Source organism: Ctenopharyngodon idella, chromosome 6 (assembly GCF_019924925.1).
Source record: "Ctenopharyngodon idella isolate HZGC_01 chromosome 6, HZGC01, whole genome shotgun sequence".
NCBI classification, from domain to species: Eukaryota; Metazoa; Chordata; class Actinopteri; order Cypriniformes; family Xenocyprididae; genus Ctenopharyngodon; species Ctenopharyngodon idella.
The window spans coordinates 4,823,811-4,842,420 of record NC_067225.1 but is presented as its reverse complement, the minus strand read 5'-3'; the positions used below and the strand labels follow the sequence as shown (position 1 = coordinate 4,842,420).

General features: G+C 36.6%; 2 protein-coding genes across 3 annotated transcripts; one reads left to right on the top strand and one right to left on the bottom strand.

Annotated features, from left to right (window-relative positions):
- Positions 1-360: 360 nt before the first annotated feature.
- rps27a (ribosomal protein S27a) lies at positions 361-3,426 on the top strand. Its single transcript, XM_051897131.1, has 6 exons — positions 361-448; positions 549-613; positions 2,611-2,665; positions 2,745-2,830; positions 2,970-3,101; positions 3,186-3,426. The coding sequence occupies exons 2-6, from the start codon at positions 566-568 to the stop codon at positions 3,333-3,335; spliced, it is 471 nt and encodes a 156-aa protein (XP_051753091.1). The 5' UTR covers positions 361-448; positions 549-565; the 3' UTR covers positions 3,336-3,426.
- A 1,158-nt stretch (positions 3,427-4,584) lies between these two features.
- On the bottom strand, positions 4,585-17,864 carry mtif2 (mitochondrial translational initiation factor 2). Of its 2 annotated transcripts, none has more exons than XM_051897129.1 (14): positions 17,698-17,864; positions 16,929-17,091; positions 16,627-16,759; positions 15,013-15,184; positions 14,753-14,913; positions 14,287-14,463; positions 13,885-14,024; positions 13,105-13,229; positions 12,499-12,703; positions 10,242-10,494; positions 8,933-9,073; positions 7,754-7,918; positions 5,123-5,263; positions 4,585-5,001 (listed from the first exon to the last, which is right to left on the bottom strand). In XM_051897129.1, exons 2-14 carry the CDS (start codon positions 17,067-17,069, stop codon positions 4,829-4,831), a joined length of 2,127 nt encoding a protein of 708 aa, XP_051753089.1. In that variant the 5' UTR covers positions 17,070-17,091; positions 17,698-17,864; the 3' UTR covers positions 4,585-4,828. The 2 variants fall into 2 exon arrangements, with proteins under 2 accessions (XP_051753089.1, XP_051753090.1); XM_051897130.1 differs by having other exon boundaries at positions 16,929-17,079; positions 17,698-17,857.
- Positions 17,865-18,610: the final 746 nt, after the last annotated feature.

The window sequence follows — 18,610 nt, the reverse complement described above, 5'->3', positions numbered from 1 at the left end:
TCAAAATGTAGTGCCAACACTTGTTATAGCGCCCCTGGTGGTGGACATACATTTCTCCCACATACGCTCACATTCACAAGGTATAAATTCTAAAATCTAAAAAAAAAAAAAAAAAAAAAAAATAGTGAGTTTTTTTTTTATTAATCTATGAGGCAAAACTGAGTAAACAGTGATGTGATGTTTCAGCAAGAGAAATAATCATTTATCGAACGATATATGTTTGTATCTGCAGACACTGTAAAAAAATCGATTAATAAAATGAAAACTCAATATGTTATAGTTCATAATTATATCTTAATAGTTAAATAAACGGCGTCTATACAACTTTAAAATGTTTTGTGGACATTTTTTAACCGTCAGGCAGTTTGTCGGGCAGCCTTACAGCGCTGAAGAGCACGTTTTACCGTTTGAAGGACCCTTTTCGATTTCCGCCATCTACGAGCTGGTGGTGAGTTACTGTTACGAACGAATAATAACGAAATAAATATGATATTCGTTAATATATGTGCTTAACTTTATCCAGAAACATTCATATGTTTTATACACAGGTGGATTGAACGCCAAGATGCAGATTTTCGTGAAAACCTTAACGGGGAAAACCATCACCCTCGAGGTGAGGCGCAGAAGAGCCGCCCGAGATAGTTCGATACCTTATTATTTGAGTTTATTGCAGCGTTTGACTATGTGATGGCAATTTTCTGGCATTGTAGGAACCTTTAAATATAATAGTATAGTATACGTACTGTAATAACATAAGCAAAGGCGATTTTTTTTATTGTTATACGGAAGCCCTAAACCATGCTAATGCTATGTCGTGGCTCAGCTGCATTCGTACAGTGAGGAGACTGGAAACAAATGTAAATTGTGTCTAAAATGTGTCTACAACTTGAGGAAATAATAATATTAGGAATATTTCAATTCAGTTACGCAGTTTTTACTTTAACTGCAATTGTCCCAATTTACAGCCACATCAATGTATGGGTAACACTTTTATTGTAATATTTCATTTATTAACATTAGTTAACTTCATTATTTAAAATGAACTACCAGTGAACAATACTTAAACAGCATTTATTAATCTTAGTTAATGTTAATCTGAACATTTACTCATACATTTAGGTCAAAAGTTGTATCTGTTAATATTAATGTATTGTGAACGAACATGAACATTTTTTACTAAAATTAACAAATTCTGTAAGAATATACTGCTCATTGTTAATGTTAGTGAATTAAAGGATTAGTTCACTTCTGAATGAAAATTTCCTGATATTTTACTCCCCCATGTCATCCAAGATGTTAATTTCTGTCTGTCTTCAGTCGAAAAGAAATTAAGGTTTTTGAGGAAAACATTCCAGTATTTTTGTCTATATAGTGGACTTCAGTGGGGTTCACCGGGTGGAAGGTCCAAATTGCAGTTTCAGTGCAGCTTCAAAGAACTCTACACTCTATATTAGAGAAGTGCAAGATGAGCATTTGTGGTTAAAAAGTATATAAATATTTATTTTTTAATTAGAAAATGACCGATCGTTTTGCTAGATAAGACCCTTATTCCTCGTCTGGGATCATGTAGAGCCCTTTGAAGCTGCACTGAAACTGCAATTTGGACCTTCCACCCAGTGAACCCCACTGAAGTCCACTATATGGACAAAAATATTGGAATGTTTTCCTCAAAAACCTTAATTTCTTTTCGACTGAAGAAAGATCTTGGTTGACATGGGGGTGAGTAAATTATCAGGAAATTTTAATCCTTTAATATTAACAAATGAGAATGTATTGCAAAGCATTTCCAATATATGATAGGTGTCTATTGCAGTCTAAGCGTTTGTCTTTATTTTATTTTTTTTTTTGTAACTTAACTATTTTACCTGTAAGTTGGTAGTTATCAGTTTAAATTCAAAGAGCTTTCAACAACAACAAAAAAAAAGCCAGACTTAGGCTATGTTCAGACTGTCAGCAAAAATCAATTTTTTTTTTTTTTTTTTGCATATCCAGATGGGTATTTGAAAGTCTGGACAGCAAAAAACAAAAACAATCTTATTTATTCATTTATTTTTTTTTAAATCTGATTCAAACCACATTTGGAGGTGGTTTGAAATGTGATTCAAATCAGATTTTTGCAGATGCGCTGGCTGCTCAAATTTGGATTTCAAATTGTCTTTGCATCACTCTTAATGCGAGACACAGCGATAACGTCAAAATCGATGACGGAAACACTGCATGGCAAAGCTGTCAGTGACTACAGCACAGAACATCCCAATATATACTAGTCTCCTCCGGATGCTGCTGAGTTTTTCTTGTGCGATGGAGGAGTTCTGCACCGCAACTCGACAGGTTGCTTATTTAGAGAGAGACGACCCATGCAGAGGGGATGGTTATGTCTGGACAGACAAATCTTATTTAATCACTTACAATTAATAGTGCAGACAGTCTGCCTGAGAAGAACTGATTTGAGGAAAAAATCCAATTTGCCTACAGTCTGAAAACAGCCTTAGACATAGCATAAAAGTTACAATTGCTGTTGGTCTCCTTTTCATTTGAATTGATTGAATAGCTGTTGCTTTAAGTGCAGTTTACTGTTAAGTAATTTCAATTGGAATCAATGTTTTATAGGTTGAGCCCTCTGATACTATTGAAAATGTCAAGGCAAAGATTCAAGACAAGGAAGGTAAGTTGTGTGTGCAATGCTGTGAACTACAAAAAAACATTAAGATAAAAGATTGACCGCTAAAATGTCTTGAATGCAGGAATCCCTCCTGATCAGCAGAGATTGATCTTTGCTGGTAAACAGCTGGAGGATGGACGCACCCTGTCTGACTACAACATTCAGAAGGTCAGTAGATAATGATCCAAGCTGAGTGATCATACAGATTTGAAGATTGTTTAATCATCATCATATTGCACCGCTCAAGTTTTCCAATAATGTAATAGACTCCAAAGCATCCAAATTAACGCTGCGCACATTCATCCAGGAGTCCACACTGCATCTCGTGCTGAGACTGCGTGGTGGTGCTAAGAAGAGGAAGAAGAAGTCCTACACCACCCCCAAGAAGAACAAGCATAAGAGAAAGAAGGTCAAGCTCGCTGTGCTTAAATATTACAAGGTAGGTTACCTGTCAGGCATGTATTCTGCGTTCGGCTTCGGGAGTTGTCAGTATGATCTTTAAGTTGGCCGTCTTGATCCTCAGGTTGATGAGAACGGCAAGATCCACCGGCTGCGCCGCGAGTGTCCCGCAGATGAGTGTGGAGCCGGGGTGTTCATGGCCAGCCACTTTGACCGTCATTACTGCGGGAAGTGCTGCCTGACTTACTGCTTCAACAAACCAGAGGACAAGTGAAGTACATTCCTGACGACATGCTCTGTGCAGCATTCTGATCTTGAGTTTGTACTTTGTAAATAAAGTTATGGTGTCCACATTTAAAAATTAATCTCGTCTCTTGATTAACACCACTTCTTGGGGGTTTAGACCTGTTACACTGACACGTTGGCTAAAATTATTGGTAAATGATCATGAATAAATAGAAATTTATGATTTTTGCTAACAGGACAGAATACTTTAGTAACAAGTATATTTTAGAGGTTATATTCCTTTTTGCATTGTAATATTCAGTCCCATTTTATATTAGGTGTCTTTGGCCTGGTTTCACAGACAGGGCTTAGTTCAATTAGGGTATTTAAGTAGCTTTTATAAACATACCCTAGAAAAAAAACATTACTGGTGTGCATCTTGAGACAAAACCATGGCTCTGACATACATAAAAATGTCAAATGAATGACTGTGAAGCTGGGGTTTCAACTACTATTTATTGATTCAATGCACTTATTGTGTATGTTTTTACATTGTACTTATATTTTTTAAAAAAATACCTGCATATAATTATGCCTATAATTACATTGTTGACTCTTAAACCTACCCATACCACCAAACCTGTCCCTAACCTTACCCATGTCCCACCTCAATAGCAGCAAAAGTGTTTTGCAATACAATATGAACACACATACATTGTACTTATTTTTTGATGCAAATACATAGGAGTTAAAGACACCTAATATTCTTCCTTACCTACATTAAATATGACACTGTGTGCAGTACTGGTCAAAAGTTTTGAATAAAATGTTTTAATTTTTTCTTTTATGTTTTTGAAAAGTCTTACGTTCACCAAAGCTGAATTCATTTTATATTAGAGTGATTTCAGAAGGATCAAGTGACACTGAAGACTGTAGTAATGCTGAAAATCTAGGAATAAATTACATTTAAAAAAAATATATTTAAATAAAAAAAAGTAATTTTAAATTGTAATATATTACTGTTTTACTGTATTTGATCAAATAAATGTAGCCTTGGTGAGCACAAGAAACTTATTTAAACTTAAATTTTAATGATTTCATTACTTTGTAACTGAAATTCATAACATGTACATTGTGTACATGTTTTACATATATAGTATATATATTTTTCCATCTTGATTTGATCCTTTTTAAGTATATATTTACTGGATTAAGGTACTGTTTAATGTATTATGAAAGCTCTTATGAGATAAAGGTTAAAATATATTTGTAAAGAAAAAACACCATGAAAATCATGATACCTTTCAAAGAACAATTTTTTGAAAACATGACTCTTCTTCATTTTTATTTACAATTTAAAATACATTATGTACACTTAGTTCAGTCCTGATCTGGGGAGTCAAAATAAAGACAATCAAACTTTACTGTTTTTTTATTATCTTTTGGTGATAGTGTAGGATTGCTATAGCAAATTTTGTTACAGCTTTTGCATACGCATGTATACTACATAGCATAGTATACTGATGCGTCAATCGCAGTCCTTTAAAATCCTGGATCCCAAGATATTTTCTGTTTGATCTCAGATTCACTGTAACAAACAATTTCATCCCCGGGTTTGTACTGTAGTTCCTCATTATCTAAAGAAAGACCACATTCCATGCCTGTCTTTACGGTCTGAACATCATCCTTCAGATGTTTCAGTGTTGTCAAGGATCCTGAAGGAGGAAACAAATGCATAAAATAATAAATTCAAACAGCATGCATTTAACATGTCAAACACCCAAGCATTAAAATGCGATAATCATAGCATTGATCAGTACTGATGCATTGGTTTACCTTCCCAGAGAATGTCTCTCCCTCGAATAAGTCTATATTTCAGCTTTTTGTCCAGTAGGCCCTTCTGAACTCTACAACCAGCCACTGGGATCTTCTTTTTCCCGACTGTCACATCAAATGTGGCCAGAACTGAGGCCTCACCTGAAGAATGAAGGGGGAAAGTAACATTCAAGGGCAAGAAAGACAAACCTCAAACAACCCTGTTTGTAGGACTCGCATCTCAATTTAACACATTTTACGATATTTTAATCTCATATAACAGATCAAAATCAGTGCAAGAAAATCTCTAGATTATATCTGAGCCTGGGCATCAGGGAAAAATGACTGGTGAAGTTCACCCACAAATGTTGGCTTGGTCATTTCATGAGCTAAAGAATGAACCTTCAACTCTCTGGTTGTGTTTCGGTCATTTTGACCCAGACAGGATATATGTTATCTCATTGGACTAAAACTTACTGACTTGCTGACACAGGGTATGTGTTGAAACCACCTCTATTGTATAACAAGGCCACAAGTCAAGGTCTGGGTAGCTTAGATGGTAAGCAAACAATCATATCTTGTAGAAAACATGTTGGATGCAGGAGAAATGGGCAGGAGTAAAGACCTGAGCGACTTTGACAAGGGCCAGATTTTTATGGTCAGACGACTGGGTCAGAGTATCTCTGACATGGCAAGGCTTGTGGGTTGCTCCCGGTCAGCAGTGGTGAGAATTAACCGACAGTGATCCGAGGAGGGATAAACCACAAACCGGTCAGGTCAATGGGCTCCCAACGGCAACGAAGGCAATCCCATCTGGACCAAACTGACAGAAGGCCTTCTGTGGCACAAGTCACGCAAAACTTTAATGATGGTTATGGGAGGAATGTGTCACAACAAAAAATGCATCACACTCTGCTGCGTATGGGGCTGTGCAGCCTTAGACCAATCAGAGTGCCTATGATGACCCCTGTCCACCGTCAAAAGCGCCTACAATCCGCGAGTGTCCGACTGGACCTTGGAGCAATGGAAGAAGGTCGTCTGGTTCGATGAGACCCATTTTCTTTTATATCACATGGATGGCTGTGTAAGTGTGTGCCGTGCGCGCCGTTTACCTGGGGAAGTGATGGCACCAGGATGCACTGTGGGACGACGACAAGTCGGAGGAGGGAGTTTGATGCTCTGGGCAATGTTCTGCTGGGTCCATGTGGACATCAATTTGACATGCTACCAACCTAAACATTGTTGCAGACCAGGTCCAGTGAGCATGGTGGTTGCAGACAGTTGTATTGCCTGATGGCAGTGGCCTCTTTCAGCAGGACAATGCACCCTGCCACACTGCACACATTGTTTAGGAATGCTTTGAGGAACATGATGAAGAGTTCACGGTGTTGCCCTGGCCTCCAAATTCCTTAGATCTCAATCTGATTGAACATGTGGGATGTACTGGGCAAACAAATCTAATCCATAGAGTGGTGCAGGTATGACGGCAGAATGCGGAAGTCTAATTCACCACTGGTTCCTTCAAGATTTTCCTATTGGGTTTTATAATGGGGTTTTTCGATTTATGAGTGAAAGGAAGCCTGTGGTAAACATAATTTGACTATACTTTGACATTTTGTTCTACAATGTACACTGCACACACTCACACCCCAAGCCGTCTTATCTATGTATGCTTTCAAAAATGAACATAACTGCTTCAAAATTTGCATTTTCACCATGGGTGTGTTTAATTTACATTGTAGAACAAAACGTCAAAGTTTAGCCAAGTTATGTTTACCACAAGCTTTATTGTACACATAAATTGGAAAACCTCTTAATAAAACAACATTGGAAAGTCTTGAAGGAACCATTGGCGAATTAGACTTCTGAGTTCTGACGTCATACCCGCACCACACCACTCTATTGCGGCTCCACCTTGGACATGAAGGATCTGCTGCTAATGCCTTGGGGTGTCAGATACCACAGGACACCTTCAGGGGTCTTGTAGAGTGCATTCCATGGTGGGTCGGTGCTGTTTTGGCAGCACGCGGATGACCAACAGCATATTTGGCAGGTGGTCAAAATATATATATTTCTCCATCTTTTTTAATTCGATTATGCTTTTCGCATTGCAATGCTTCATGGGACTGTTTCATGGGACTGTAGTTCCCTCACTAAAGTACACAGTCTTGAACCTTTGTATTTTTGTCAAATTTTCAAATACAAATAAAAGTTTGTAATGTTACGATTTACCTCGTAGCTGGTTGGCTTGGTTCATGGCTTATAATGCTTTAACAAAGACATGTTTAGTATTTCTTTTTGGAACCGATTGATCGTAGGCCTCTTTTTTTTTTTTTTATGCGAATAAGCCTGAGTGAACTTTATTCACTCAAACACTGAGGTGCATAAACTCAGATCAATGAGGCATATGTTCAATCAGTTTCAAAAGGAAATACAAAGCATGTCTCAATTAAAAGAAAACAAGTTGACAAAAAGATTAAATCCAGTATTTGGTGATAATAGTATCATAATGAGAGATTTACAAGCAATTTAAAAGGCAGGTAATTTTTGATGTACCCGGTAAAATTATATAAATGATTTTCAGCACAGCACAAGGGTTTAATAGAACGAAGAGTTTAAAATCAACATGTGTGATATTAAAGTTAAACTCACCAATTATATTTTCTTCTGTGGTTGGGGACAGTTTGCTGCTCAAGTCGTCTTTGAGTTCATCTATGAGTTTGTAGATGACTCTGTGTAATCTTAAGGGAATGTCCTTCTTAGCAGCCATCTGCTGAATCGATTTATTTGCTTCAACATTGAACCCATATATGATGCCTGACCAATGATGGAGATAAAGAGAGAATGCAAGAAAATGACCAAGTCTGACACTTTGAAAAACCAAACAAAAAATTAGTGGTTCTCAACCTTTTAGACTTCAAGGCCCACCAAAGGCAATAATTTCTGGTAAATGATCTGGTAAAGATTTCTGGTAAAAGCCGCTCATTTTCTTATTGTAATATTTTATGTGGCAATATTAAAAAATAAATAAATAAATTAAAATAATTATAAATAATTAAAATCTATAAGTTCAGACGTTTCAATAACTGAATGTTCTTCGGGATTTACTATGACTAGAAAAGTGTCATTTATGACTTTTCTAGTCATTTGTGATTTTTATTTTTATTTTTTTTTAACTCACAAACAGCAATTTCTACCCAATAAAATATTTTAGAGCTTGACAACTAGAAAAATTTACATTCATAATACTAATTTCCATTACTTTTCCAGGTCTTAAAAATCACACTTTTAAAATTCTGTCATATATCCAGGTTTTTCAAGATCGTGAGAACCTTGGATCATAAATAAAAATACAGTTGTTGAGGGAATGAATTAAAATAAGAAATATTATGCCAACTCATATCTTGATTTTTAACTGTTTTAGCTTATTTTAAAGTCTAGTGGGTCCCTGGTTGAGAATCACTAGGTGCATCCAAATTCACGCACTATTCCATGACGTTTTGTGAAAATAGTGTAAATAGTGTGGGTAGTGTGTTCACACTGAAAATTCCAAAAAGAAAAAGTGCACTTTAAATACCTGGATGATGCACTAAAGTGTGGAATGTTGGACACTTCATGCACTCAGCTGTTGCCGCTTTAATTACATAGCTGAGGGGGAGGGGCTATCAGACTCCAATGTTGAATGACAAAATAACCTTATAAAATTCATAATGGTTGAGTACATAGCGCATATAGTATAGTGCGTCATTTGGGACACAACTACTATTCTAAATGAATGACAGTTTAGCGGCCATTTTTTATTCCTTTCCAGTGGCTATCGTGGATTCCTACCTGAGAACGTCTCTGCCAAGTTAATGTCTCTTTCTGAGATGTCGCCCACACCAAAATGTACCACATCCAACTGACACTGGTCATCAGCATCGTAACTTTCCAGGATGTTCAAAATAGCCTCTACTGAGCCGTCAACATCACCTAAATAATAAGAAAAAGTGCAGCTGGTCACACACTATGTGTGAATTCTGATGTCCCATTTTTAAAATAATACAGGGAGGAACTTCATTTTGTCTATCATGATATAATATTACTAGTAAAGTCACAGTGAAATAAAAATTCACCATATCGGTTTTCTAAATGTATGTTATTGATCTTACTGAAACATTTTTTCTTCTTATTATTATTAACAAAAACACAAAAAACAGATGAGTGCAGATGGTCACATGATATATTCTTAGCATTCTAATGCCCCATTCTAAATAAAATAATATAGGAAGGAACTTAATTTTGTCCATCATGATATAATATTATTGTACATTTGTATTGTACATTTCACCATGAAATGTAAATTTACTGTATCTATTTTCTAAATGCATGTTGATCTTATTGTGAACAATTCAAAATGCTTGTTTCATTTTTAAAATTTTGTTTGAGCTTGTAATTTTGGTTACACTATTTCGATAGTCCACTTTAGACATTCTACTAACTATAAGTAACTTTGCAACTACATGTCAACTAACAGAGTATTAGTAGGGTTTGGTTAGGGTTTAGGTTAGAATAAGTTGACATGTAGCTGCAAAGTTACTTATAGTCAGTACTAGAATGTATGTTGGGGAGCATCAAATAAATTGTTTGCAGATATTAAGCAGTCTACTAATACTCTAATGACTGGTAGTTGACATGTAGTTGCAAAGTTACTTATAGTTAGTAGAATGTCTAAAGTGGACTTTCGAAATAAAGTGTTACTGTAATTTTTAATCAAAATGTCATATCTTCCAGTGAAACAACATATGCCGGTCTTCTATAATCATTTAGTCCACTTAAACCCTGCTACTTTCTTGCAATCAACCTCAAGTTCACATTCAGATCTGCCTCTACCCAAACAATGAAGTAAATCCTGCCCTACATTTTTTCATTTTCAACAATCCGTTTCACTTCCCAATATGGAAGATTCGTTTCAGAGACTGAGAAAGTTATTACATTTTTTAATGGAAATAATTTAGGCAAAATATGAATTGTGCACAATAAAGGTTATTTAGAATTTTTTTTTTTAAATATATTTTTTGACTTGAATTTACATGAGACTAAAAAAGCTCAATCTCTTATTGTCAACAGCCCTGGTGAAATGAAGGAAGCATCATCTCACCTTTGATGATCACGGGCAGCGTAAGTTCCTCCATCTCAGTTTTCTCACTGGTCCTGTGGATGAGTTTGTGTTTGTTGGCCCGGTACATGGCCGCCCTCCTCTGTCTCCAGGAGAGATGGGCCGTGCTCTCCCGCTCTTTCTTGTAGCTGTCCTGATGCTGCTTCTGCTTGGCTTCGATGGCCTGCTGGTCTTCTTTCAGCTTGTCCTGCTCTTCCATGTAGCTGCGCCACTCCACCACCTCACGGGCCCTTTGCTAAGAGAAAAAACTATGTGAACTATGGCAGCATGGAGGTTAGCCAGTCACAACATATATCATTTACAATACCAGTCACAAGTTCGGAATCATTAAGATTTTTTTTTATGTTTTTGAAAGGAGAGTCTTAAGGTCACCATGGCTGCATTATTTGATTAAAAATATAGTGAAACAGTAATATTGTGAAATATTATTACAATTTAAAATAACTGTTTCTATTTTAATGTTTTAAAATGTTATTTATTTCTGTGATGGCAAAGCTGAATTTTCAGCATCATTACCCCAGTCTTCAGTGTCACATGATCCTATAGAAATCATTCTAATATACCGATTTAGTGCTCAAGAAACATTATTATCAATGTTGAGTCATGCTGCTTAATATTTTTGAAGAAACTGTGATACACTACCATTCAAAGTTGGTGTAAGTAAAAAAAATAAAATAATAATCATTAAAGTTGCAAGCAGCGATGAAAGGGCCCTCGCACCCGGGCTCACCGCCACCTGTTGGTCTTAGGAAAACAGTGAACAGTGGGCGACATGCATGTAAGCGAATAAATACAGGGGAATTTTTCAAAGAAGTCATTTCAAAGTGCCACACTTCCTGCTGCCAACAGGTGGCGCTTTGACTGTAACTGAATATTGCCATGTAGATGTCTTCAGGCCAGAATTATTATCAAACGTGAAGTTTGGAGCAGATCGGACACTGTATGCCTGAGTTACAACAACTTCCTCATGGCGTTAATCGCATACTTTAGCAATTAGCCAAGTGTTGCATGATTTAACGTTTCTAGCATGTTTGGTACTTCATGGCATATACAAATGTGTTTCAGGAAGTGAATTACAGTGCAAAGCATGCCATTCCTGTTGCCAGGAGGTTGCGCTATGACTAAATGAATATTGGCATATAGATGGCTTTAGGCCAGGACTCTTATCACACATGTGAAGTTTGGGGCAGATCAGACACTTGATGTCTGAGTTACAACAGCTTCCTCTTTCATGGCGAAACATCAAACTTTGTCAGGCCGCCACAGACACTCCCTTCAGTGAAAACTCAAGATCTTTGAAATTTATCATTGCTAAGGTCTTAAGATTAGACTGACAACATATGATGTTGATCTGGTTAAATGTCTACGAGGAGTTAATCACCGTGTAAAACATGTAATTTCCTGTTGCCCGCAGGTGGCGCTTTGACTGTAACTGAATATTGCCACGTAGAAGTCTTTAGACCAGGACTCTAATAAAACATGTGAAGTTTGGGGCAGATCGGACATTGTATGCCCGAGTTACAACAGCTTCCTCTTTCATGGCGAAACATCAAAATTTGTCAGGCCGCTACGGACACGCCCTTCAACGAAAACTCAAGATCTTTGCAATTTAATGTTGCAAAGGCCTTTAGATTACTGAGCAATTACAATAGGCTCCTCACACCATCAGTGCTCGGGCCCTAATAATAATACTTGTATTGAGCAACAATGCATTAAACTAATCAAAAGTGACAGTAAAGGCATCTTTTTGATACAAAATTTCCATTTCAAAAAATGCTGTTCTTCTGAATTTTCTATTCATCAAATAATCCTGAAAAAAATGTATCAAGGTTTCCACAAAAATATTAAGCAGCACAACTGCTTTCAACATTGATAATGATAAAAAAAATTATTTCTCGAGCAGCAAATCAGCATATTAGAATCATTTCTGAAGGATCATGTGACACTGAAGACTGGTGCTGAAAGAATGATGCTGAAAATTCAGCTTTGACACAACAGATATAAATTAAATTTTAAAATGCAGTATATTAAAATAGAAAACAGGTCTTCTAAATTGTAATAATATTTCACAATATTACTGTTTTTACTATATTTTTGATCAAATAAATGAAGCCTTAGTGAGCATAATTTCTAAAACATTAAAAAAATCTTAATGATTCCAGTAGTGTATAACATATATGATAAAAAATGCTGCAAAAACGTAGAATATATCTCTTTAAAAACATAAGCTTAAGGATACCTCTGATTCCACCTCCAGGATCTCCTCACCAGCAGAGGGAAGATCTTTCCAACCCACGATCTCCACAGCGATGCTGGGCCCGGCCTCACTCACAGCCTGATCGTGCTCATCAAACATGAAGCGCACTTTAGCCCAGCACTTTCCTGCCACCAGCGTGCAGCCCTTCCTCAGAGTGCCACGCTGGATGATGGCCGTGGTAACAGGCCTGTGAAACACAACATGTGACTCTTATCATCCAATAAGAATCATCTGACTATCTTCTTTCAGACGAACATAATCAGAGATATATTTAAAAATATCCTGGCTCTTCCAAACTTTATAATGGTAGTGAATGGGGGGTGGGGGCGCGATTTTGAAGCCCAAAAAATGCATCCATCCATCATAAAAATAATCCATGTGGCTCCAGAGGGTTAATAAAGGCCTTCTAATGGGTTTTTGTAAGGAAAATATCCATATTTAATACTTTATAAACTAAAATAACTAGCTTCCAGCAGATGACCGTACACATCATATACACCTAGGATGGCTTGAGGTTAAGTAAATCATGGGGTAATTTTCATTTTTGGGTGAACTATCCCTTTAAGGATATGTATTGTTTACACTCACCCTTTGCCTTTGTCTGTCCGGCTCTCTATGACCGTCCCTTCTACCAGGCCTGTGGGGTCACCCTTCAGCTCCAGGACCTCTGCCAGTGCCACCGTGGCTTCGGCCAGCTCTAATAAATTGTCCCCCTGCAGAGAAATTACACTCTAACTGCTGCCATATTCATATATAATAATTCCATTATCATGTGGCGAGGTACTACTGTCACAAAACTACATACGTACTAAAGAGTGGGCAAATATATACCCTGACAAATCCCTGGACACCCCAAAAATATTTATAGACACCAAAGCCTCACCAAAAAAAGTATAAACGTTATTGCATTAGATGCTAAAATATATCAAAAGTGGCATTTATTTTGAAATAAATAAAGCACAAACACAATTTTCATGCAAGATGTTTCACAAGAGGAAGTTTTTTGGTTTTTACGTGATTAAAAAAAAAATGTATTTTTTTTAAAAAATGTATTAAATGTAAAAAATTTTGGACACTTTCTGGTTGTCACATGTTATATGAACAAGTCCATAATTAATTATAAACTACACCTGTGATTACTTTGCTAGAACTAACTTAATGCATTTACTAACAATCAACTTGACAGTTAACCGTCATTTCACAAATGGCAAAAAAAAGGAGAAAATAATTCTGAGAAAAGATTTCACAGCATTTGCTTAAGATGCTGCTTGGTTTGGTATTTTGATATTATGAGACTTTTTATTCAGTGACATTAAATATTTTTTAAGTGTGGCATAAGAGTTCAAATATTAGGCAGAACCACTGTACCTTTAACGCAGACACATGGATGGCCTGTATTTCCCCACCAAACTCCTCACAGACTACATCATGGCCTACAAGCTCCTCTTTCACACGGTGGGGGTCAGCCTGAGGTTTATCACATTTATTCACAGCGACAACAATCGGCACTGCAGATAAAAACAGAATCTTCATGACACACAATGAACAAAACAACTGTAGCTGGATCTCAAAATTATAATAATAATATATAAAATACATAAAAATGTTTGTGTATATATATATATATATATATATATATATATATATATATATATATAGTAAGAATGTATTGAGTCCAAGATAAATATAAATACATTAATATAAAAATCTGATCACACTTATTTTAATTCAAACTTTAATTTCATTCATCATTTTTAAATTGTCGTCTACCTTTGGCTTTTTTGGCATGCTGTATGGACTCAATTGTCTGTTTCATCACACCGTCATCAGCTGCAACCACAAGGATGACGATATCAGTGACCATGGCTCCACGCGCCCGCATAGCAGAGAACGCTGCATGGCCAGGTGTGTCCAGAAAAGTGATCTTTTCACCTGAGGGCAGCTGAACTGAACAGGAGACAGACAAATTTTATCACAAAACTCCTTTATAATGGCAATGCATGGAAACCACCTGTTTGAAGCTCAAAAAAGTGCATCCATCATAAACGTACTCCATATTTAACAAGTTATAAAGTAAAATAACTAGCTTCCGCCAGCCCGCCTTTCCCATCTATATTTAGTGAAAATTAGGTATTATTTAATTGCTTTATACAAACATTACAATTGTGCTATGCTGGGACTCTGAGAATAATCAAAAAAATCATAAATGGCACTGAAATGTTGAGGATGTCACTACCCCGGAATGCTCCGATGTGTTGTGTGATGCCCCCCGCCTCCTGAGCAGCGATCTGACTCTTCCTTAGACTGTCCAGCAGGGTGGTCTTTCCATGGTCTACATGACCCATGATGGTCACCACTGGAGCTCGAGGGACTAACTGAGCGGGATCTGGGGGAGGTCTGACATTTCAAACATGTTTTATGAATTACAGAAATAGACAAAATTATACATGTAGAAAATTATACAAAAGTCAGCTGTATTATTAAAATCGTCCTAACTGTCTCTGGATATCTTTGTTTTCTCTGACTTTGGTTTCCACCAGTTTGGCCCATTTGTGTTTCATTCCTGATCTCTTTACTGCCTCTTTTATCCATTTCTCCTCCAGCACTGTGTCAGGCTCCAACTCATCCAGATCGACATCTGTGTTGAGCAGGGCCTCACAGACGTGATCTAAAGAGGGGGAACAATACAGATGTACACTATTGTGATCACCATTTGAGGACTTTAAACTCTGGGGATTTTTTTAAAGAAATTAATCAACTCTGCTCAGAGTCCCTCTCTATATAGTGTTAAAGTAACACTGAAGCAGAGTTAAAGTTAATGAGATAATTAAGTGATTAAGTGATGTTTGAGCATTAGTGATGAACACCTGCTGTTAACAAGCAGAATCACTGAAGAGAAATACAAGAACTACAACTGACTTCCAGCCACAGCCTAAGATGAACTCAACTAAAGACAAAAGACAATAAATCTCTCAGGATCTGATTAAACAACTCCACAAACAGCATATTATCTCATTAACTTTAACTCTGCTTCAGTGTTATTTTAACTCTATGTAGAGAGGGACCATATGTTCTCTGAGCAGAGTTGAGGGCGGGACAACCTGTCTCTCATGTGAAATCCACCAACAGCAAACCACAAACATCAAACCATCCAATTAATTCCATATGGACAAAATCGAGTCCCATCCTACATTTGTTCTTGTGCTGAGTTCACGCAATTACCATAATTTTATGATGACAACACGTGATGTTCTACTCCGAGTTGTTACTCAGACTGGGAATTATGCATTTCTATAACACTATCAACGCCTAAATGAATCTTCAGCGGTCATGTGGTACAAGTTGAAGGTCACAGAAAACTCCCAGCATACAAGTGCAATTATGAGATCTATGAGGAAAAAAGAAATCTTGTAATTACATTAAATTCAACATGCCATGAACACACCTTTTTTTCCAGAAGTTTTTTCACTTGTATTACGTCACAATAGGGAAGAAAAGACTATCACAACTTCTGTTTCATGTTGACTTTAATACTTTTATTCAGTGAGGGTGTACTAAATTGATCAAAAGTGATAGTAAAGACATTTACATTGTTACAAAATATTTCTATTTCAAATGCTGTTCTTTTGAACTTCCTAGTCATCAAAGAGTCCTGTAAAAAATGCATCATGGTTTCCACAAAAATATTAAGCAGCACAACTGTTTTCAACATTGATAATAATTTAGAATGATTTCTGAAGTAATGATGCTGAAAATTCAGCTTTGCATCACAGGAATAAAGTACATTTTAAAATATATTCAAGTAGAAAACTGTTATTTGTATTAAAATTTCAGAGTATTATATTAATATTTTTATTTATTCAAATAAATGCAGCCTTGGTGATCATTCCAAACTTTTGACCTCCAGTGTATTAAAATAGAAAACAGTTCTTATAAATTGTAATATTTCACAATATCACTGTTTTTATTGTATTTTACAGGCTTGGTGAGCATAAGAGACTTATTTCAAAAACATTGATAATGTTGTCATGATGCATATAGCATGATGTCATATAGCAAGAAGAGACAGAAACTCCATCATAAGCTCATCTCATTTAGATCAACACTCACCAATGTCTTTATTCATGGCGTTGGCGAGTTCAGACACAGTCATCCTCTGTTTGATCTCCACCTCCTGCTTCTGTTGTTTCTCTAGTTTCACTGGTTTCGATTTGAACTTCTCACCTTTGAAATGACCCTTATTCTACAGCAGGACAAACATAAAACGTTCTGCTCACCACATGCACACAAGGCATCCAAACAATCTGGTTTGTACTGTAATCTGGAATCTTGAATTAATCTTGTGATCTGCATTGGACTGTTGTGACCCTTCTGATAAGCATTAGTGAAGGATTCAACATTTTGAGACTGACCTGTTTTGCAGCCAGGTGTCGGACCTGAAGACAGATGGACGGAGGTCCAGGGGCCCAGGCAGGTAGAGGGGGAAGACGTGGGCTCCCATGATGCCAACAGGACAACCCAGTTCTGCCAATCAAGGCTGCTATCCGCTTCATTGCAGATTTTCTAATAAAAAAGCTTAACAGTTCATATATGGACAATGAATATTAAATTATATCATTAATCCAGGACAAGGTCAGTACAATGACTACAGATATACTATTGCATTACATCTTAGAAGACAAAACGCTTTTAAAATTATAAAAGAGATGTATCATGAATAGCAGTATTATTTAAATAACTTGTTTAATGCAAATGATATGATAACAAACACAAATGAATCTAGTACTAAAGTTGATTACTCCCTTTGTACTTTGATAAAAAGATACACTAATGCTATAATACCATGGTAGTTTGATAAATGCAATGGTATGCATGATTACTATATTCATTTGCCATTGTATTTACTGTACATGGTAATCGAGCCAATTCAAAGAACACCATGGTATTACCATGGTACATGGCAAAAGACATATACCACAGTATATGTTCAAATAAAATAGTATTACCGTGCAAAATGTCATCACCATAACACACCAAAACATAGTAATACCAAGGCACATTTTGTATCTTTACACACATCTATAAAGCTGACATATTACAGTAGCTCAAGACAGATTACCAGCATGATTACTTTCCTGCATGTGAAAAACATACTTAGTAAACAAGAGAAAATACACTCACCGCTGAATTCATTCAGTATACAGACTTTAAAAGCAGAGACGCGAAGAAAAAATCAGCTTTTAAAAGCAAATAATATCTGAAGTCATATGTCATTTCTGCTGTGCGGGCGCCGCCATGACATATATCCCACAATGTATTGCGCAGACTGCAGTTCAAACACACAAACACGCGGTGGCGACAAAATTCACAAAGTCCAAAACACAGTCATATAGAAATAGAATAAAAAGTGACGTGACGTGTAGCCAAGTATGGTCTCATGCTCGGAATTTGTGCTCTGCATTTCACCCATCCAAGTGTACACACACACACACAGCAGTGTGTATTGAACACACACACACCGTCAACACACACCCGGAGCAGTGGACAGCCATTTTTACTGCGGCGCCCGGGGAGCGATTGGGGGTTAGGTGCCTTGCTCAAGGGCACCTCAGTTGTGGGTAATGAGAGTGGAAGAGAGCGCTGTTCATTCACTCTCCCCCACTGTAAAACATTTTCAGCTGGTTAAACTTAGAAATGTAAGTTCACCTGCTGCCCTAAAAATGTGAGTTAACTCAACTTGAAGATAAGCTTTGTTTCAACTCAAAAATAGTCAAGATAACGCATTACTTTAAGTTAAAATTTAAACTTAAAGTAATGCATTGTCTTGATTATTTGTGAGTTGAAACAAAGATTATCTTCAAGTTGAGTTAACTTATGTTTAGTTGAGTTAACTCACATTTTTAAGGCAGCAGGTGAACTTTCATTTCTAAGTTTAACCAGCTGAAAATGTTTTACTTACATTTCCTGCCAGTAACGTTACTGAAACTCGAACCCGCGACCTTCGGATTACAAGTCAGCATAAAATTAACTGTAAACATGCATAAAATGCTCAGAAACATTTGTGGTAAAACATGTGTAATACCCAAAACAGTAT

Excerpts from the sequence above, each read along its gene's own strand:
- mtif2 (XM_051897129.1), bottom strand. The coding sequence starts at position 17,069 with ATGAAGCGGATAGCAGCCTTGATTGGCAGAACTGGGTTGTCCTGTTGG. Across the intron at positions 13,230-13,884 it reads TCCATGTGTCTGCGTTAAAG|GGGGACAATTTATTAGAGCT; the intron begins GTACAGTGGTTC and ends ATTTCTCTGCAG. Across the intron at positions 7,919-8,932 it reads CTTGGCAGAGACGTTCTCAG|GCATCATATATGGGTTCAAT; the intron begins GTAGGAATCCAC and ends ATCATTGGTCAG.
- rps27a (XM_051897131.1), top strand. The coding sequence starts at position 566 with ATGCAGATTTTCGTGAAAACCTTAACGGGGAAAACCATCACCCTCGAG. Across the intron at positions 2,666-2,744 it reads AAAGATTCAAGACAAGGAAG|GAATCCCTCCTGATCAGCAG; the intron begins GTAAGTTGTGTG and ends TCTTGAATGCAG. Across the intron at positions 3,102-3,185 it reads CTGTGCTTAAATATTACAAG|GTTGATGAGAACGGCAAGAT; the intron begins GTAGGTTACCTG and ends CTTGATCCTCAG.